Source organism: Rhodofomes roseus, assembly GCF_022264815.1.
Source record: "Rhodofomes roseus strain CIRM-BRFM 1785 chromosome Unknown C8Q71scaffold_6, whole genome shotgun sequence".
In the NCBI taxonomy this organism is placed as follows: Eukaryota; Fungi; Basidiomycota; class Agaricomycetes; order Polyporales; family Fomitopsidaceae; genus Rhodofomes; species Rhodofomes roseus.
In genome coordinates, this window is record NW_025952962.1 from 1,241,808 (window position 1) to 1,261,387 (window position 19,580).

General features: G+C 55.9%; 8 protein-coding genes across 8 annotated transcripts; 1 reads left to right on the forward strand and 7 right to left on the reverse strand.

Annotated features, from left to right (window-relative positions):
• Window positions 1-1,792: 1,792 nt before the first annotated feature.
• C8Q71DRAFT_749237 (uncharacterized protein) lies at window positions 1,793-2,826 on the reverse strand. Its single transcript, XM_047923193.1, has 4 exons — window positions 2,430-2,826; window positions 2,315-2,378; window positions 2,180-2,262; window positions 1,793-2,126 (listed from the first exon to the last, which is right to left on the reverse strand). The coding sequence occupies exons 1-4, from the start codon at window positions 2,769-2,771 to the stop codon at window positions 1,815-1,817; spliced, it is 801 nt and encodes a 266-aa protein (XP_047781144.1). The 5' UTR covers window positions 2,772-2,826; the 3' UTR covers window positions 1,793-1,814.
• A 436-nt stretch (window positions 2,827-3,262) lies between these two features.
• C8Q71DRAFT_509690 (DNA glycosylase) lies at window positions 3,263-5,600 on the reverse strand. Its single transcript, XM_047919039.1, has 11 exons — window positions 5,535-5,600; window positions 5,013-5,486; window positions 4,927-4,947; window positions 4,768-4,866; window positions 4,622-4,716; window positions 4,457-4,569; window positions 4,390-4,396; window positions 4,280-4,330; window positions 3,775-4,222; window positions 3,644-3,711; window positions 3,263-3,585 (listed from the first exon to the last, which is right to left on the reverse strand). Exons 2-11 carry the CDS (start codon window positions 5,429-5,431, stop codon window positions 3,545-3,547), a joined length of 1,362 nt encoding a protein of 453 aa, XP_047781145.1. The 5' UTR covers window positions 5,432-5,486; window positions 5,535-5,600; the 3' UTR covers window positions 3,263-3,544.
• A 144-nt stretch (window positions 5,601-5,744) lies between these two features.
• On the forward strand, window positions 5,745-6,509 carry C8Q71DRAFT_749242 (uncharacterized protein). Its single transcript, XM_047923194.1, has 5 exons — window positions 5,745-5,900; window positions 5,962-6,036; window positions 6,092-6,129; window positions 6,190-6,265; window positions 6,322-6,509. The coding sequence occupies exons 1-5, from the start codon at window positions 5,885-5,887 to the stop codon at window positions 6,348-6,350; spliced, it is 234 nt and encodes a 77-aa protein (XP_047781146.1). The 5' UTR covers window positions 5,745-5,884; the 3' UTR covers window positions 6,351-6,509.
• Window positions 6,510-8,812, reverse strand: C8Q71DRAFT_846960 (uncharacterized protein). The gene is made up of 5 exons (XM_047926651.1): window positions 7,682-8,812; window positions 7,590-7,628; window positions 7,486-7,538; window positions 7,241-7,416; window positions 6,510-7,187 (listed from the first exon to the last, which is right to left on the reverse strand). The coding sequence occupies exons 1-5, from the start codon at window positions 8,763-8,765 to the stop codon at window positions 6,851-6,853; spliced, it is 1,689 nt and encodes a 562-aa protein (XP_047781147.1). The 5' UTR covers window positions 8,766-8,812; the 3' UTR covers window positions 6,510-6,850.
• A 681-nt stretch (window positions 8,813-9,493) lies between these two features.
• On the reverse strand, window positions 9,494-11,454 carry C8Q71DRAFT_509760 (branched-chain amino acid aminotransferase II). Its single transcript, XM_047919040.1, has 10 exons — window positions 11,198-11,454; window positions 11,039-11,122; window positions 10,915-10,981; window positions 10,700-10,863; window positions 10,537-10,645; window positions 10,337-10,483; window positions 10,161-10,282; window positions 10,056-10,101; window positions 9,792-10,001; window positions 9,494-9,731 (listed from the first exon to the last, which is right to left on the reverse strand). Exons 1-10 carry the CDS (start codon window positions 11,309-11,311, stop codon window positions 9,565-9,567), a joined length of 1,230 nt encoding a protein of 409 aa, XP_047781148.1. The 5' UTR covers window positions 11,312-11,454; the 3' UTR covers window positions 9,494-9,564.
• A 364-nt stretch (window positions 11,455-11,818) lies between these two features.
• Window positions 11,819-13,121, reverse strand: C8Q71DRAFT_704461 (Metallo-hydrolase/oxidoreductase; the record flags this gene model as incomplete). Its single annotated transcript, XM_047920390.1, has 4 exons — window positions 11,819-12,127; window positions 12,190-12,249; window positions 12,306-12,606; window positions 12,664-13,121. The coding sequence occupies 4 exons, from the start codon at window positions 13,119-13,121 to the stop codon at window positions 11,819-11,821; spliced, it is 1,128 nt and encodes a 375-aa protein (XP_047781149.1).
• An 872-nt stretch (window positions 13,122-13,993) lies between these two features.
• C8Q71DRAFT_856010 (endo-beta-mannanase) lies at window positions 13,994-15,894 on the reverse strand (the record flags this gene model as incomplete). Its single annotated transcript, XM_047927245.1, has 14 exons — window positions 13,994-14,068; window positions 14,121-14,172; window positions 14,224-14,414; window positions 14,463-14,471; window positions 14,528-14,600; window positions 14,657-14,806; window positions 14,861-14,967; window positions 15,024-15,123; window positions 15,177-15,228; window positions 15,285-15,385; window positions 15,441-15,542; window positions 15,599-15,677; window positions 15,738-15,756; window positions 15,820-15,894. The coding sequence occupies 14 exons, from the start codon at window positions 15,892-15,894 to the stop codon at window positions 13,994-13,996; spliced, it is 1,185 nt and encodes a 394-aa protein (XP_047781150.1).
• Window positions 15,895-16,390: 496 nt separating this feature from the next.
• On the reverse strand, window positions 16,391-18,872 carry C8Q71DRAFT_704167 (gamma-glutamyltranspeptidase; the record flags this gene model as incomplete). Its single annotated transcript, XM_047920363.1, has 12 exons — window positions 16,391-16,434; window positions 16,498-16,563; window positions 16,627-16,911; window positions 16,960-17,017; window positions 17,076-17,192; window positions 17,245-17,307; window positions 17,365-17,464; window positions 17,518-17,533; window positions 17,584-17,842; window positions 17,897-18,049; window positions 18,108-18,420; window positions 18,472-18,872. 12 exons carry the CDS (start codon window positions 18,870-18,872, stop codon window positions 16,391-16,393), a joined length of 1,875 nt encoding a protein of 624 aa, XP_047781151.1.
• Between the last annotated feature and the right edge of the window lie 708 nt (window positions 18,873-19,580).

Below are 19,580 nucleotides of genomic sequence, written 5' to 3' on the forward strand. Positions count from 1 at the left end.
ACCCGGAGGACGACGCGGCGGGATCGCTAAAGCTAGAGAAGTCGCGCAGGACATTCGTGTGAAAAAGTTGCTTGTCCTGCATGAAGGGGGACGCGTCTGGATCGAAGGAGTAATTGTGGTAGCCATCGTAGTTGTTATCCGCGAACGTCATCTCAAGCGACGCGTTGGCGAGGTCCAGCGCCTGCGGGGGTGCAGAGGTAGACGAATGGAAGATGTGCTGCGGGACATCTGGCTGGAGGCCCGGTAATGAAGGCGCAGAGAGGGAGGGAAGGGGCGACAGGGGAGAGAACGAATACGGATCGAGTAGGTGTGGTGGTGTCGCACCGTGGGCGGAGGTGCCCGCCTGCTCAGCCGGGACGAAGGGAGCGTACAGTTCGCCCGTCAGACCCCCTTCGTCCGGCGAGTACTCCTCGTGAGAGTGGGGTTGCTCTTCGATGTCATTCAGTTGCGGCTGGAGCGCGTAGGCCTCGGGGGCAGACGGCGCGTCTCCCGGATCGGAGGGCGGGGAGAGCAACCCAAAACAGGACGTCTCGGTCTGGTCGCGCGTGTGTTCAGAGGAGAGGGGCATTTTGGACTCCCGTGAGTGCTACACACCGCAGCATACAAGGGAAGCGGGAGGGGGTCGCACGGCGCGGGAGAGGCGAGACGAGGTGTGGTGGTGGTTGGATCGGAGTGGGCCAATATTTATTGGGCCGGCACGACGAGGAGAGCAGCCGAGACCTGTCAGGAGTCGATCGCTACCTTGTCGAACGTAGTCGAGGATGCGTTACCTACGTGTCGAGATCGCCCGGCATGCCTCGAAGCCGTGCGGTGACACGCTGGCCGCCCACATCCCGGTTCGCAGAAGAAAGCCTAAAGATGATCCACTGAGTCTCTGCAACACACTTCTTGGACAGATGAAGTCCAGGGATGCACTGAAATGCAGAGCGCACGCTGCGGCGTGATGCATGACGCACGTCACCGTAGTTCACCGGCAGTTGGTGAGTAGCTGCACGCTAATCGGACTGACGCCTAAATGGGGGCAACGGTAGAGAAACATGCTCAGCGACTCGCCGCGTTTGACATAAGCATATGCCTTACTGACCTCGAAATGTCGAGCAGCAGCCGACGTCCGCCGTCGAATTATGCTTGTCAATAACACCGACGTCGATGTTGTCGAACTGCAACCATTACCCGATTGGGACCGGATGCAGCGAATGAATCATGATGTGCCGTCACATGATCCGAAGCGACCCCACTTGGGCATGACGGCTCCTAAGATCGAATCCCGCCGTCGGCGGACTACAACGAAAGTCGGCGGCAGCCGCTCATTCGACGGGTATGAAATCGGATGCATTCTACAAGTGGGTATGACAGTATAATACAGTTGACTATGCGCCACACGAAGGGCAACTTTTAGCGACAAAGAGCGGTGGCACTGGTACGAAAGATTGTGAAAGCGAAAAGAGCAGGCGACAACAGCGTCCGAGTGCGAGATCGAGAGGCGCGCTACATCCGAGCAACCAGATCGAGATGTGCGTAGAGTTGGGCCGAGCCATGGGAGGCAGCCCTCATATACTCGCCGCGAATGAGAGCAGACGAGGTCTACAGAAGGCCGGTCAGCGGTCGCGTCTCAGAATCTCTCAATAGATCACGTACGATGGAGCCGAGGTAGATAGCCTGGTGCACGTCGTGGCAGGCACGCTCGATGAGCTGAGACGCGTCAATCAGATCCGAAAGGGTGTCGACGAGCAATTGGCACTGGTAGGCAGTTGTCGAGGGCACGCTCGATTGGGCTGTCTGTGCTGAATGATGTTTCTCGGAGCATGAAGCGACTAGCAAACGGCCATCAGCTGGGTGATCACAGGCCCGCTCGTGTCGCTCAACTCACCATTCTCCGAGCTACCGAGTCGAATGTGGCCATTAGGCCGGGTAGAACACCGTCCAAGGGCCTTGAGCAGTGCCTTGACAGGCCTAGTCAACGACGCCCGGAGCTTCTTCAGCCACCCGGATAGACCTCGAGGCTTAGCTCTGCCCGAGGCGTTTGCGACATGCATGACCCTCGCAGGGAACGCCTCGATCTCGTCCTGGAGATCGTACAAGAGGTACTCGACACGCTTTGCGTCCTCCTGCATCATGCGTACGACCTGTCAATTCAGGTCAGTCAGACGATCGTCGGATGCGTGATTGTCTGAATTACCCTTAGTATTTCGGTCAAGGCCGTGTTAGCCTGAACACCATCCGGTCCAGTGAATGCTTCCGGATGGAATATATGCATAGTGCCTAAGATCCATGTTAAGACACGACCAACGTCAACAAAGTGAAAGGGACTGACGTATGAGATACGTGCTACAGATGCGCACGCTCTTATGGTACTGCGCTTGGAGCTGCCCGTATTGCTAGAGGGTATCATCAGCATCGACGCCGGCTACCATGTGCTGTCCACAAACCTGCTGCAGCTCCTTCCATTCGGCGTAGAGCGGATGCGTCACGCCGACGCAAGGGGTGGCTGCTAGTTCTTTCTCGACGACGCGAAAAAGCCGCTTGATCTCTCGCTGGCGAGTCGGCACCGCAGCGGGAACCGGCGCATCGACGGTTTGGTGCGTGCCATAGACGGCGCGGGAAGCAAGCTGGCCCTGCTCCTCCAGCGCCGCATGCCACTCTTGGAAGAATTTGGAAGGACGCTCCTGGGACGGGCCCGCGGCGGGAGGGGCGGCGGCGGCAGCGCAGGCCCGGGCAGCCTGCTCCTCGAGGGAGGCGTGCCACTGCTGGAAGAGTGCTGAGTGAGGCATCGGAGTGGATCGCGGCGGGTGAGATTGCCGGGGAGCAGGTAAAGCGGGGAGCGGGTGCTTACTGGCCACGGCGGGAGGCCCGAGCCTTATATGCAGGCACAGACGGCGAGGAAGGACGGCCAGCGTGTGGCAGACGGCCAGCGCCGGTGTCCACGGGCCTGCTCGCGCGCACCTTCTCATCGCACATCGCACGGCGCCTCTGCAATGCATCACAATCGCCGTCAGAGTGAATTGGGCATTCTCCCGATGCAACGCCGACCTGGGAGGGAAGGCAGCCGGAATGGCAGCCCAATCTGTGCTTAAGGGGCGGAGCCTTGGTAGCCGAGCGACGGCTGCCAGCGCAAAGGCCTCTGGATGGCCGACGTGGCCTGCGAGATAGAACCGCGCTCTGGGCCTCTGGCGGCGACCAGCGTGTGGATCCTCCAGCGCTATCGCCGCCGAAAGAGGGTTAATCGCTCGAGGTAGCGCTGCATAACAAGAAGACGTCGATGCAGCTACGCTTCATTGCGCGGTGCCCAGTTGCCGTATGCCATCGAGCAGATGCGAATATAACCGGACCCAGTAAGCTCGACTTCACGTCGCATCGAATCGATAGAGCGAACCACGCCACATCGAGCCTAAGGAAAATCTGCCCATCAACGTCGCGAGCACTGCTGATACACTCCGTCCTAGCCAACCGAGCACATAAATATGCCACACGAGAGCAACAGCACAAAGACGCGTCACGCCAGCGTTCTGAGGGCATTCGGGCCACAAAGTCATACAAGTCGACCCTACTTGGGCGGTTCCGCCAACGCCCACATATAAAACACACCTGTAAGACGGGGCTCTTGATTACCGGCTCGTCCACGCTGCACAATCTAGGCACTCACCGAGGCTGCGATACGGGCGCCAGCTAGCCGTGAGCTCCTCCATTTCCTTCGGTGTCAGCAGCACGCCCCTACGCGGATCCACAACATTTAATTAGCCGGCTTTCGACAGTGTTCATCAGCAGCCGACGTACTTCGTCTTCTTGCCCTGCAGCCGACTCTTCAGTACCCCGGTTGTCAGTCCCTCAGGCAGGGGCGGCGGCGCAAAATCATCCGCGGTCGCCGCCATGTTCAGTGTCTTGTTGATCGACGGCGTAAATGGCGGGGGGAGAGGGTTACCGCGGTCCTCATCGGAGGGGGCTAGGCTGTTGTCCTTCGTGGTGTCTTTCTCAACGGGTGTCTCTGGGAGCGCGGAGGGCGCGGGTGGGATGGAGGATAGGTCGGGAGTCAGTGCGCGGGTCTGGCTCTGGCTGCCTGCTGCGTCCTCCCCGAGTACAGGAAGGACGTCTCCGTTGCTTTGGTTCTTCTCGGCTTCTTCCTCCGGCTTCGGGAGCTTCTCGGGTGAGATGGTAAGCGGATGAGTGGTAGGAGCATGCAGCGACAGGAACCAGCGTAACACTCCGCGTTGTACACCGAGGTCACCTAGAGGAGAGTTAAGCATTGGACCGCTCAGCAATTCGATGGCCTGACGCAACTGACCGACAGGCAAGATATCTGGACGCCGCAAGGAGAACATTGCAAACATATCAACTACAACCACGGCAGTCAGGCGTGCCTTTCCATACAGATAGTGATCATGATGCACGTACCCGTCCACTGAAGCGGCAAAAGAACTGTCAGTGTCATAACGAGAATAAATCCTGGATAGTGACATACCCTGCCAATGCCCCGCACAGCTGTAAGCATTTCGTACAGATCTTCATCGTCCGACGCTAGCAACTTCTCTGTCGACAGACGACCGTCAGCGAACCTGGACGCCAGATCGAGCACTGTACAGCCATGCGTTAATTATCTGTCTCTCTGCATATGATGGGCACTGACCGTATTCGGCTTTCCTGCCACTCAGGCCTGCGCTCCTGAGCGTGGTGATATCCGTGCCGGCAACCTGCCTGGCACTAGGGAAGAATGACGTGGCACTGTAACCAGATTCTTCAGTACGATGCCTTCGTGGGGATATCGAGATGTACCTGGAGTGATCTGTAGGGTCCTCTGGGATTGACGGGTCAAACAACCTAATGAATTTGTGCGTAATGGACCTGGCAGCTTTCCAGGAGATCTGTTGCCCCCTGCCATACCATCGGGATCAGTCGCGAGGCCATTAGCACCCTTTCACGGCTGGAACTTACATGATCGAGTTTGCGAGGGTTCTGGAACACGGGTAGTCAGCCATGTATGATCGTTACCGAGTAGCGATCACTGTCTGCGTGCGTACCGGAACGGATCGACCCTTTCGAGATGTTCGAAAGGCTTACACTTCACTCGCCTGAAGACTTCCTCAAACCGTCGGTCCACGCCGATTAAGTATTGCTTAGCCTCCTCAAACGAGAATGTGAGCACCGCGGGGACCAGCGCTGGTGCATCCTCAGCATCTTGTTTCAATGGCAGGATTGGAGCGTCGAGAGTAGTGGATTGCTGTACTGGGGGGTCGCCCTCACTTGTTTCCTTCGATTTTGCCTTCTTCCTGGATGTCTTCTCGGTACTAGTTGGTTCAGCCTTCCTCTTCGCACTCTTCACTTTCGCTTCTGTTGCTGAGCTTGACGAGTCTGACGAGTTGGCCGTTGCGGCCTTCTTCGCGGCCGACCGAGTCCTTGCAGCAGTGGCCCCGCTTGCTGAGCGGGTCACAGTGGGCATGATGGGGTTATAGTTTCGGATTTGAGGCACCAGACAGTTTCTGAGGAAAGGCAATCTCAACATACATCAGCGGTGATCAACCCAGGTCAACCGTCATTCGAACCTTTTGACCGTTTCTCTTGCGGGTCCGCTGCGGGCGTTGGACGCGGCCGTGGCTGACTCAGGCTCGGGCGGCGCGCCCCGCCCCACGACGATTGGCTGCTCGACGTCACCGCGTGGGACGCGTCTGAGCGCCGGAACGCGACGCGTCCGCGCACGTGCTGGCAGACGCGCCGGTGGCGTCAGCGGCACGGTATCGGAGCATGGCTCGACTCCTAATCCGCAGGTGCATATAGTCCCTTGAGGTGCCACTGCGCGTTCCAGCCGTACTTATACCTCTCCAGGCCAGCTGCGATCTTGCGCAGGACTCCCATCTCTGGACACCTTTCCTCCGCTCGCAGAAACCTCTCAGATATGTCCGACTCCGGAAGTGCGTGTGGAGAGCTTGCGGTCAGGCGCGATGTGTGCTGATGTCTGTGTTTCATCGACAGAGTACATTGTGGTCTTCAAGGACCACGTCTCTGACGCAGATGTTGAGAAATACGCGGCAGACGTCGGTGCCAACGGTGCGTATCTCTCAATCGCGCATAAGATCGGACTCTGACGTCCGTGCATACTCAGGCGGTGAAGTAGGCAATCGCTTCGGCTCGCTTCTGAAGGTGCATATCCCTTCACCACATGGCTTGAGCGTCTTGAACTGAACCGTTCTCGCACCTTAGGGATTCTCTGCTACCATCCCCACCTCCTACTTGAACCAGTTGCAGTCGCTTCAGGGCGGCATCATCGACTACATTGGTGCGTTTCCGTTCCCTTGACTCAACCATGTCTTCATCGCTGAGGATCGTGTGCAGAGCCTGACCAGGTCGTCAAGACACAATGATCGCTCTGTAGTGCAAGGAGAGAACGAAATGCATATGAAGTGTACTGTGCATCTGTAAAGAGCTACGCCCGACGACTAGTAACGTGTAACAATACGATATCTTGATTGGTGTATAGCTTCGCGTGCAAGCCTCGTCAACAACCACTCTCGCCATGTCAGAGACAGTGTATGCAATGAGATGACATCTATCGCCATTGTACTGTACTCGTACAAAATGTGGGTATCACTGGCTACGGAAGGGATGATAGTGAACGAACGTCATGATGGGTCGTTACGGGAGGGGAATGAGATACGTGCGAGACGAGAAATGAACAAATGTAACGGACGTACGATCTAACGTATCAAGCGACTGGAAGTTATCAATGATCGAGAGTGGAGGGTATCCGCATATGAATGGCATAGGAAACGTGGGAGGATCCAGAGTGCCCGAGTGCCCGAAAGTGTCCCAGTGACGTACAGTAATGACGAAGAAAAGTCTCTGTACGCCCAATTTGCAAGGCTTACGACGCTGCAGCCTCTACGACAGGAGCAGCAGCGAGAGCGACGGCGGGGTGCTCCGTTTCGGTGCTGCTCTTCAGCGTCTGCGACGCAGGAGGCGTGGGCGGGGTAACCTTGACCTCAGGGAGGTTCTGGGCGGCCTCAGGCGGATTCGCCGTAGAGGACGCGCCGTTCGGTGTGACCATGATAGGCACAGACGTCGGCCCGAGCTCCGGTGCAACTGCAGGCGCATCGGCAGCATCCGCGCCGCCCGTAGGAGGCTCACTCGCTGAATCTACAGACTTGGGAGGAGGTTGTGGAAAGTCCCATGGACGAGGTACGAGGGCTACAGGCATGATCCTGGAGGGAGATGACGTTCATAAGCATCGCGGACATTAGAAGGCACAACATACCACGTTGCAGCGCAGACTACTCCCTTCCCTTCGTTCTCCCGCTTGATCATGTTAAACTCGGTGTCGATGAACTGCGAGATGTATCGCACAAAGGGCATGATCTCGCGTACGCCGCCCTCTGCCACAGACAGCGCAGTCAGGAAGTTGACAACGGCGTGCGCTACGGACGGCACATTCTGTAATGCAGAGCAACGAGGGTAGAAATGTCAATTTTTGAACGGAGTAAGATCAGGACGACGGCATACGTCGAGGTAATGCAAGGACGGCGGAGGCATGGCCACCTCGAAGCCCCACCAGTCTATGCATACAGTCAGCCAGTTGCTTGGAGACAGATGTATACACGACATACAAGTGATAACTGACATCCTATCGGTCGGTGGATAGATGCCTGACAACGCGATCAGCCTGTCTCTACTCACACTGCAACATATAATCACATACCAGCATGGTCGGGTAACACCGACTTGCCAGTCGCATACCCCAACGCCATAAGCTGGGGCGTGATCTGCTCGACACCTTTGATGATAGTCTGCGCTGACGGTAATGCACCACTAAGGATTCCCGGTCCATCTGGCGGCCCGCCGAGACCCAAGTCCGGCGTAGTGATGAGACTGACGAGGTTGACCTCCGAGAAGACTGTGTTGAGAGTGGTGATGGACGCATTTGCTACGCTGCAGACCTCGGCCTCTGATGAAGTAGCATGGACATGGACCGAGACAGAGCGCGTAGTTGTAGTCGTCTTCCCATCCTCAGTACCTTGCGCACCCTCGGAAGCTGTCGTCTTGTCCGCCGTGAGCCGGGAGAAGTGGCGGTCGTGCGCCTCCGCGTCTGTGCACGGGAGGCAGACGGCGTGGATGGGACCCTTGGGGAGAGCGGTCAGCGTTTCCCCGTTCAGGCCCTTGCCCACGACCACCGGCTCGTCTGACGACGACAGCTGCCGGAGCTGCGCAATTACCTTGCTCGCGGTCTTGGGTCGCGCCAGTTGGGCCTTGACCTTCTCGATCTCGGCGCTGGAGTGTGCTTTCGACTTGGCCTTGGTGGGTGCCTTTGACGACGGACCGACGATGAGCTCGCGCACGAGCAGCGCGGACTCCTGCGCTTGCTTCTCCGAGCGCGTGCGCACGAGGGGACGGGCTGCGGGGGCTGCAGGCTTGTCGACTTTGGTTTTCTCATTCTGCTGGGTAGCGGGACGAGCATCCCCATTGCTGCCAGACGTTTTAGCGAAGGGCCGCCATGAGAGCCGTCTCGCTGCGCGCGGAGGAGACTTCGCGGCCGCAGGCGGTTGATGACCAGCGCTGCCTGCGGTAGATCCAGGGGCAGAGGAGGACGCGCCGTCTGATGGAGGGGCTAGGGCGGTTGTGCTGTCTGTAGGAGGCGCGGGGCTGGTGGCGGCATCCAGTGACTGCGCAGTGTCAACTTGCGGGGTGGTAGGCGTGCTGGTCGCCTCTTGCTTGTCAGCGGGAGGCTTCGCTGCTGCCTCGTTCTGCTTCGCGGCAGAGGAGCGCGAGCGCAACAACGAGAGCATGACTGGGGTATCTGCGGGCGGGGGAGGATTAAGGGAGAGGATGTGGTGGTGGTTGATCTGTCTCCGGCTTCTTGGACTCGGCTTAAGTGTCGACGGGACGCGGTCACATGATGCATATATACTACCTTACCGCGCTCTCTGACCGTGTTCACAGGCTCACAATGAAACGAGAGCTTCAGTCTGGCAGTTCCATCGTCTGATACTTTTGTATTTGCCAGCTCTCCCTCGCAGTGCAGCCTTAGGATAACGGGCGGCGCTAGATCGGTCGTCTGCGCAGATGATCCCCTGCCTCATTGAGGTTCAGGATCTGCCAGAAACGCACTGTTCGGCTGCTTTCTTGCAGCAGTCCATCAACAGGAGTCCGCATACGTCGGTCTCAGCGAAGAAAGACGCGTCGTTCTCGGCAAATCATGTATTCAGCACAAACATCACACGGTCGAGTGTGTGCAGCTGAGTCACTGCGATGTCACTGACCTGCACTCAGCATTTTGTCACGTTCAGATCCGTGAGTAATGCAAGAACAATGGCCATGGATGCCAGTGCTTCGGTGAACGATATGCACACGAATGTGCCTCATCGGGAGGAGGACCATGCGGTGCCCGACCAGCGCCACGAAGCGAGAGCTGTACGGATTTGGGAAGCCCCTGCCCGTCATTGACCACAATGACGGCGGATCATCCATCCTCAGATTCACATACGTCGCGCGCGGGAGAAATGTCCGAAGCGCACAACATGACATCCATCAACGTCTACACATCGTCTTGCATGGCAACGGACACCTCGTTGAACACCTTCATTCCTACACAACGACGCTCCACGAGTGCTCGATGGCACCAGTCTGGATGGCCACCAGCCTTTGCCAGAGAGACTTCGACACAGGGCCCATTCCGTCAGGGCCAGTCGGGATATGTACGTCCTCGTCCAAGTAACGGATACGATTGACGGGGCTGATGACTGCAGCAGTACCTAGTGACACGGACAATCCCGGTTAGTACGAGGGCGACCCTACGGCTAGCTCATACTTACCTGTTCCGAAGAACTCCACGAGCGCGCCCGCCTTGGCGGCTTCCTGAACCTCCTTCATGGGAATCTCGCGCTCGGACACAACAAAGTTGTCTGGGAGGCCCTCGATTCTGGAATTGCCCGAGGCATGCTCTCTCGCCAAGGCGAGCACGGAGTTGCGCGTAACACCTGGGAGAATCATGCCGTCCAATGGCGCGGTGGCAAGTTCGATAGCTATTCCAGCATAAGTCAATCATTGGCTCGAAAAGGTAGTGCAATAAGCCTTACTTCCGTCGGGGTGCTTGAAGACCGCCATAGCATTCATGGTGCCTACCTAAGGGGTGGAACGTATGAATACACTCCGCATAAGAGAACCACGTAATGCATACGAACCTCGGTGACGAGGTGGTTCGGGCCCTGCAGCCATAGATTCTGCGGGCAACCGTGCTTCGCAGCCTCTTTCGCGGCAACGAGACCGGTGACATAGTTCGCACCAAGCTTGTATGACCCGATACCTGCAGTGCGGGAGTTGTCATCCACTATCCATGATCTAAACCGCATATGCTTGCCTCCAGGCGCAGCACGGATGAACTCCGTCGTTCCGTACAGGGCGATGGGCTTGAAGCCCTCAGGGTAGTAAGGGCCCACGGGGCAGCAGATGACTGTGAGCAAGGCATCTGAGGGTGGGTTGACGACGAGGGTGCCCTCTGTGCCGACTATCGTAGTGATATTAGCGGCATATTGCTCCTCATCGATAGCAACGACGTACTCAGGAGCGGCCGGACGTACAAGCTGTACCCAGGCTTGCTCGGTACCCAGTCTTTTTCCAGGCGGACCAGTTGCTTGATGAGTTCAAGCATAGCCTCACCGTCGAATTGCTATGCAGTCGACGGTCAGTTGTGTACCATTCAAACAAGGGATGCGGGGCGGACCGGTAATGTAGCGCGCCCCGCGCTCGTCTGCATACGCTTCATGTTCATGTCAGGCCGGAAGAGGGCGACCTTGCCTGACGGCGTCCGATAGGCTTTGAAGCCCTCGAAACATGTCTGCGCAAAGTTCAGGACGCTTGCATGTGGGTCAAGCAGTACTTTGCCGACTGGGTCGAGGTAAGCAATACTACATGCGCCTCGATTGAGTATGCGCTCACACGGATGGATACGAGGAGTTCCCCAACCGGTGAGGACGTTCCAAGGAACGCTCAGCATATGATCAGTCTACCAAGTGATACCTGAGAACCACTTCAAGCGAGTTTACCAGTGTACAAGTCTTACCACAATCTTGCCGAACACTCGCAGCTCCGAAGGATCTGGCTTCGGTTTAAGCTGAGGAGCATGTTGGATCTCGAGCTTAGAAGGCTAAAGGTGATCAGATCGAGAAGGGGAGGTCCATGAGAATCCAACGTCTCTGCACACAAGAACAACAGGGAGTACCTCGACACCAAGCGCAGTCGATGTGTACGCAGCGCGCAACACCCTCGAGTTCACTGCGTACCGCGCACCTACGTTCCGTGACGGACGCAAAGACGACCTGACGGACCGCAACATCGTGAGTGAAGTAGCAAAAAAGCCCAGACGGAGGCTGCGTACGCTGTCGCGCTTGCCGATACGCTTTATACGTACGCGAAGTGCGCCGGTTGAGTCAGGCACCACGGTCTGTGTCTATCTCAATCATGGATGGCAGTCACTCGATGGGAACGCGGATGCACCGAGAAGCGCCCTACCCCGCACCGGCTGCCCGTCCCCGCTACGGTTACTGTAAGCTACGGTTGAGCTACGGTGCTCACATCACATTGATCGATGCTGAGCAAATGCTGAGTGCCATGGTGTATGTACTGGACGCCGGCCTAACATGTACTCAGCTTGATTCTGAGACTTCAAAGTCAGCATGCCGACGCCGAGCGCGATCTCGAAGAGATATTTTGGTACAGTCACATTAGCGGATTATACGCTACACCCAACAGTACAGCATGCATACGGCCGTCTTCAAACGATCCCCTATGTCGCACTTTTGCGCCTCACACCACGAACGGTATCACACCTAGCACACTCGCGTCACAGATCGACCGAAGACGTGATCGGGATTTGGAAGAACACTCGGCCTTTGTCATCCGCCGGGGGGAGCCTGCCCGCGCGAATGTTCACCTGCAGCGACGGGTGTAGCAGCCTGGGTGCACCGAGCACAGCGTCGCGCTGCTTGCGCCACTCGATGAATGCGGACTTATCAGCGCCGAGCTTTAGGTGTTTGTTCGCGTGTCGCTGTTCCTCGACGGTCGACCAGCAGGTCTGGTCGCGGTTCTGTGGGTAGTCGTGCCCGACGAAGAGGCGGTAGTCCGAGGGCAGCGAGAGCAGTCGTTGCATTGACTAGGCGTGCGCCCGTCAAGTGAGACAAACTGATCCTGCTTAGGTGAATTGACGATACTCACAGCATACAGATCTTCAGCATTGCCACCCGGAAAGTCGGCTCGTGCGGATCCAACGTCGGGCTGATGAAGAGGTGTGAGCTCAGCAGACAAGACCACGACGTATACACAATACATACATTGAAGATGGAGTCGCCGGTGAAGACCGCCTTACCAATCAGGTAGCCAACGTGGTCCGGCGTGTGCCCTGGCAGGTGCAGGACACTGCACGACAGCTGCCCGAGTTTAAACTCTTGGTCATCATCGAAGTAGCAGTCGAAGGCGTTCTCGAACGTGGTCGGATCGTCCAAGCCATAGATCGGTGCAAAGGTCTTCTGCACCAGTAAGATCCTCCGCCCGATACATACAGGAATATCACCGCCGAGTTGCTGCTTGATGTACTGGGCCGCAGTGAGATGGTCTGCATGTGCATGCGTCTCGCTGAAGCACGGCATAGATGTTAGCCATAGCGATCTCATGGACGGCGATGGTACGCACAGGACGCGACGGACATTCAGATTCTCAGCCTCGATGAAAGCAAGGAGGCCGTCAGCAGTGTTCGTGGATATGGCGCCCGCATTTGCATCATAGTCCAGCACTGGGTCTACTATGACCGCCTCGGACGTATGAGGGTCGACCACAACGTACTGCCAGGTCGACGTCACCTTCTCAAAGAAGGTGTAGACGGTCGGAGTAGCCGCGTCTGGACTGATATGCCGTCTCCATGGCTCTGCAGGTGGCACTTTGTTCGCAGAAGAGGGTTGCGTTGAGGTGGTGGCAGCGGCAGACAGAGGGCGTGACGTCGAGTAAGCGCGACTCGCAGCGACAAGAGGACTAAGCTTTGCAGCAACAGGAGTGACGGGGGCCTTGCTCCAGCAGCCGCGGGCGATCGCTGAGCAGCGGGGAACAGCAGCGCGCGCAGTGGTGGCAGACTTCTGGAGGCAGATAGAGAGCATGGTAGGAAGTAGACGGGTCTATCGCCGCACTCGATGTTGTGTTCTGGGTAAGGCCGCCCTGTGATCTATATGCATAGGCAGGGGCTGGTACTCGGATTGACCTCACACGTACCTGCACCTGTCAATTCCGAATGCGCCAAACGCCCCACGCCCCATCCTGACCCGCCGTTGGCGAGAACGCCCGAATTCGGAATGCGTATGTCGAGATAGAAGATGGTCGGAATCAAGCCGAAGTCTGGATGATGCCCGTGCGCCATGTCTGCTCGTGCATCATGGTCAAGTCGGAAATATGGCAGGCTGCAAGTAATTGGAATGCGTGCAACGAGGTAGGAGATGGTTTGCGCTGAGCGCGTAACTTAGCACGTACTGAACAAGTACTTCCTAGTGCATGTGATTGAGACAGGTATCATTATGTACTAGTAGCAAACGATCTTCCGATCCACATGGTGCATATACAAGAGACCTACAGTACGCTGTCCTCACTGAGTGGGTGCGAAAATGGTAGGCCAAATTACGCACAAGAAGAACGATGGGAACGGGGAACGGACCAGCCGTACTCGAGTCGATATCTGGTCATACTATACTGCGCTGCAAGAAGTCAGTATGACCTTGCGAAGCGGACTGTAGTCAGTCGGAGACAACATCCTCATGACAAAGTGGAAGCTGCGTCGTGTAGCACACAATGACACTGGCACCACTTCCTGGTCTACGTCAAGTACAGCTTATGACGGCGTATACCATCATGGGGTCCTACGTGCATGGATAACAGCATGATGATTCCGAAGACATCACAGTTTAAAACCACACTGAACCTCACTGTACGTCGACTGCAGTTCCCTGGGGGACGGCTTGACCGGTCGACGGCATGCCCGTCATGCTGCGTTCCTCGCCTTCAATTGCGCGGCATAGGTCGCCTCCATGCCGTACACAGTGTTGTTTGGATAGACCTACATTCAATGAATCAGTGACCACTTTCTTCACAACAGAACTGTGACGCACTGTATAGCCGTCGTTTGGCGTCGGTCCCGAAGACAAGTAAGAGCCAGCTTGCCTAGATGGGCATGAGTTGCCATTACCCTGCATGCTTAACTCGGAATCTCACCAAATGAGATCGCCCGTAAGCCCCGAGTTGATGATAGCTGGATACCAGGCCTCATAGGTCGCAGTCATGTTAGTCGTCATCCCGAATTCTTCGACAATGACCGGTTTGTTTTGGGCCTTCTGAGAGGCCGCATGGTTCTCGATCCATTGTACACCCCATTCGATTGGATCCGTTGTCTCGCCCCAACTGATCTGCAGCGCGACTCAATACATGCAAAGCCGCATCTGGGACGGACGTACCGGGTAGAGCTGCATACAGAAATCGTTAGTATATTGTATGTTGTACTTAAGCCGACTCGACTCACATGCGCAGTACCGAAGTCAATGGTTGGTATCTCTAGGTTTGCAGTGAAATTGATGCCGATACCCTCCCCTCCTCTGTCCGCAAATGATGGCGTCAGTCAGTGTCGCAAAGCGACGTATGTGGTACGTACCCATATGGATAGTCAGAGTTACCGGCGATAGCGTAGAATCCTTCATCACCAACCGCCACGAGGTGGTTGGCGTCGATGGATTTGATATACGCTGACATTTCCGCAATCCAATTGGTCACAGTGACCGCCGTGCAATTACCGGAAGTGGTCCTAGATTTGACCGTTAGCATCGTGGTATGATCCATCGTCAACGCGTATCCTTACCCAGTCGTGCCTGCGCATCTCGGCTCATTGGAAAGCTCCCAAGCCAGAATTCCGGGCTCATCAACGTAGCGCCCAACAAAGGCGCTGACATAATTCTTGTAAGCTGCCTGTTTGATGCTCATCTTGTTAGTCGAGCGCATCGCATGTCACAAGGAACCCTTACAATGATAGCAGGGTCCGTGTAGAAGTAGTCGTGGTAGTCTGTGCCAGTAAGTTGGCTAACATAGACGTCCATTCCGCCGTAATCGGCCCAGTTGTTCGTTCTACAAACAGCTGGTGAGTCGCATGAATGCATATAGACGGTGAATCTGCTCACAAAGCTACGATAAGCCTTAGACCGTTTTCCTTGGCCGCCGCGACAACATTGTCTGACGTGAGTCATTAATCTGTAGGAGGACTTCAGCAGATGCCCACTCAGGCTCACCAAAGTTCTCCAGCCCGGTAGATCCATAATTGATAGTGGGAGTTCCGTTCGTCCAGAGCTGGTAGTAGTCGCCGCTTGGAGTCGTAACGTCATTGAAGCCCCTAGCCAAGAATCAGTAAGGCGCGAGTATATCATAAGTACGACGTTGAATCTCACCAGGTCCGGACCGACGTTGCCCCAACAGCAGCGATGTCTGCGAAAGCCTGATTCATTTCAGTCGTGCTGAGACCACTCAAGCCAACCCAGTACGAGTTGGCACTGAGGCGCAAGCATGAGTGACATGCCGTTCGTACGAATGACCGACCGTAACTCACCCGACGACAGTGAACACTTCGCCATTGAGTTGAAAGTTTTGGCCCGACGTCGTGACGAAGCCAGTCACAGCCGTGGGTGCTGCAAGTTAGTGTGCATGAATGCCCGAGTCGATTCAGTAACCAATTCTGCTTCACTTACATGCAGCTCTTGCAAGCGACTAGAAGGTGGCAGTATGCGTGTTAGCGAACAACACGACATCTAGACAGAAGTTGTGACCCACTCGTCTGTCGCCGACCGAAGCTGCAGCGGCGATGGAAACGGCAGGGAGTAGTGCAGCGAGTCCTGTCAAGCGCATCTTCGCAAGAATGATGAGAACAAGACAGAATGCAGGACCACCCCAAGGCAACCCAATTTATAGTAGACGGTGACGGCCCACTTGGGAGCGTGGAACGGAGGAAGCTGCAGTCTGCTCAGGAACAGTCATGAATGCATGACACCCGAGGTTGCCCCAGTGGTAAATCCAGACCGTGCGAACCTCGTCGGACAACACACAGCGTGTAACTAAATTAGAGGTGCGGGAAGCTCGAATTACACAACCGGTGGGATCACCAGGCAACGGGACTGCATGCAACATCATTATACCAAGCAAACACGGAGAATCTGCGGCTCTGCCAGTACGATGTATCTCTCCACGTGATACTGCGCACAGACGGTCTGCAGCCTCAGGGCATGCTACCGTGTCGAGGTTACGCAGCGCTCCGCCTGCAACGAATAGTGTCAGCCGGACTGGACGACTAGAATGTCCAATGTGACGATCTCACCCCATGCCACTATACGACCTTGAGACTACCTCAGTATCCAGAAGCGACGCCTCTTTTCCTGGAGTCACTAGCAGCTGGTGGTTGCGCAGAATGATGTGATCAGAATAATTGTTATTAAGGGGATGTCCAGAACATACCGAAGACTTTGTTCCCTTGTCTGGCGACTGCCTGAACCACAGATGCTATGCGATTGATGTCCGTTACTGAAAATAAAATCCAGCGCGTAAGCGAACACATCTACAAGACAAATTGCTTCCGTGTCCGACCTGTGACGTTGTGTCCCTTCGCTCGGAGGAAATCCAGTGTCTCTGCGGGCAGTGTATTATCCGCAACAACCATGGTAGGGTACAGCTGATCATGCAGCCGTCCGTGTTCAATTGCAGCGCTAACGTCCATACCCCAGCCCATGTTGAGGATCACTTGGAAGACGGCCGGGAAAATCCGCGATCCCCCAGAGCCGCCGACGGCCAAGTAGAACGTGCCGTCTTCGTGTTCCACGATCGTCGGCACGGTAGATGAAAGCGGACGTTTCCCGGGCTCGGGATAGTTGACTGTGATAGGCTGAATAAAGCATTGGGAACGGAACAGCGTATACTCACATGGAGAAGGAAAGAGGCCAAAACTGTTCGGGGTACCTGGAGAAGAAAAGTCGTCCATCTAAATCTGGATGTCAGGTGCGGTCCGCAGATGAAGATGAAGATGCTTGACTAAGTACCTGGTCGTTAAGAATAATGCCCGTCTCAGGGTCAAGCACGTGCGAGCCAAAGACAAGATTCACTGTGGATGTAACTGCGACCGCCATGCCGTCCTCGTCTACTACAGACGAATGGCTCTGAGTGATCTTTTTAGCATCCCTTTCGTAAACTTGATCACACAGGCCTTACCGTTCCATGGTCTTCGACGACGTCGAACATTGGATGATAATATTCCGGCGTATGTGTGCTGTCCTGGGACCAAAGCGTCCCAATGAGACCAGACAGCACCAAACAGTGAGATAGACTCACATCAGTGATATTGGGGAAGATGATGTCGCTGTATGCCTTGGTCGGGATCTCGTCTATAAGTTTCGTGTCGTCTACAAACGCAGGGTCGCACACTCTCGTCCTAGGGATTCTGCGTCACTTGCATACCAACTGACAGCCCGCAGTCAGACTAACCGAGCAGCGAAACCGACTGAGCCATATGAGTACGAGTTACGAGACATGTTCGGAAGAAGTGCTCACATTTCATCGCCTCTATGAGTCTATGATTGTTGAGCGGTGTCCGCCCTTCCTCTGTGAGGTCTTCGTAATGCTCGACCAAGTTCAGCATGTGCAACAAAACCGGTCCTGAGGTCGGGGCATGCTGGGTATACACCTTCCGCCCGCGATAAGTCCCTTGAAGTGCAGGCCTGACATGTACCGCATAATTCTGCAAGTCTTCGTGGGTCATAATCCCTCCCGTAGCGCGAATTTTCCTGATGAGTGAGTCGGCAATGGGGCCCTAGCGGAAGCGGTCAGTCAAGATCGAGTACTCTGTGAACGCCATCAAATGCACCTTGTACAGCGCATCTGCACCCTCTTCCGCAATCACTGCCAGAGTGCGTGATAGATTCGTGCGCCGAATGGTTTCGCCTTCCTTGAGTAAGTGGCCCTCAGGCGCGAAGATAGCGCTCCAATCAGGGTTGTTCAGCATCAATGGCTTAAAGAACTGTTGTGGTGTTAAGATATATTATGGTCTGTATCAAGCGATCCACTTAGTGACTCACTGAGATGCGAATCCTCTCGGCAAGCTCACGCTGCACCTTCCAACCGCTCGCGAGTCTGACGCTGGGTTGCACGAGTGTCTTCCACGGAAGGCTCCCCCATCGCCTATGCGCCTCCTCCAAGCCACGTAGCTCTCCTGGTACGCCGACAGAGAGACCGCCAATGAGCGCCTTCATGGGTTCCTCGACGAACATGGTATTATTCGACGCAGCGGGCGCCATCTCGCGGAAGTCGATGGTATACACCTCCGAGGAGGTATTGGGTGACGACGGAGGTATGCGCACGGTCATGAAGCCTCCTCCTCCGATGCCCGACCTATACCAAGCTGAGCTGATTGTGGGGTGTTTGAACAACGGTGATACGTACGAGAACATGTTGACCACCCCTATACATAGCGTAGTGCTGACGGCGGCATCCACTGCGTTTCCTCCCTGCTTCAGTATGCCCACTCCCACGTCTGAGCAAATTTCGTTCTCGCTCGCTACAGCTCCGTGCGTCGCTTCGACGATGTATGCCTTGTTGCGGGTTCCGGAGGGGGCAGGGCGTCTGACACCACCGTGTTTGTGAGTGAAGTGAGCATGATGAGAATTGCAGAGGCGCGCGACAGTGTCTCGGGGGACGAAGAGGACAGCTAGGACGAAGACAGCGATCGCTACTGCGATCTTACTTCTGTGCGTCGCATCTCGTTTAGCGGCGGTTCGGTGAAGGGGAAGGACCACACCGCTCCGAGTGTCTTCTACAGGCGCGCCATGCTCAGGCTTGCCCATGCTGCTGCACTTGGCCTTCACGCTGCCTCGTTGGTGCGCAGAAGTTGAGGGAAGTGATTCAAACGATAAGGGCGTCGGGTGTGTAGGATACTGAGTTAGACAGCGCGGCATACCTACCGAGACTGAAGGTGCCGCGGGCCGCTCAAAGGTGATAATGACTAAGGCGTGCAGAGCTTATAGCCCCGGTCCGGTGAACCAGTCGACATCGAGGCATGCGAGCTCCATGCATGGGCAGGCAACGAAGGACAGGACAGTTATTAGCCACGGTGGTCGCAGTGCGAGGTAGAGGCTGTTTGAAGGCTGGTAATAATATACGTCCCACAATCTCGTGCGCCAGTTGTAAGTAATGTCGACGGATTATACCATCAGGCGCCGTATTGCGCAATGGCCAGCTACTACAGCAGACTGATCAGACAACTTCACGCAGGCTTCACGCGCCGAATGCCAATCTCCTGCAAGGCATTCTTTGTTCCTAAGTTATACGCAGATGCACGGGTATATGCTATTGATCCACGGTCAAACGTAAAGTACTGTCCCAAACGAACAAACCACCCCGGACGAGCTGCACGCGCGTTCGCCAAGGCAACAATGCATGTCATGCTTTCGAAAGTGGCACTGGCACCTGTCGCTCATGCACGCAGTCACTGCAGTACGCGCGTGAGGCGCGACCGGCGCACCAAAGCAACAGGTATAATTGTCTGTCTTGGT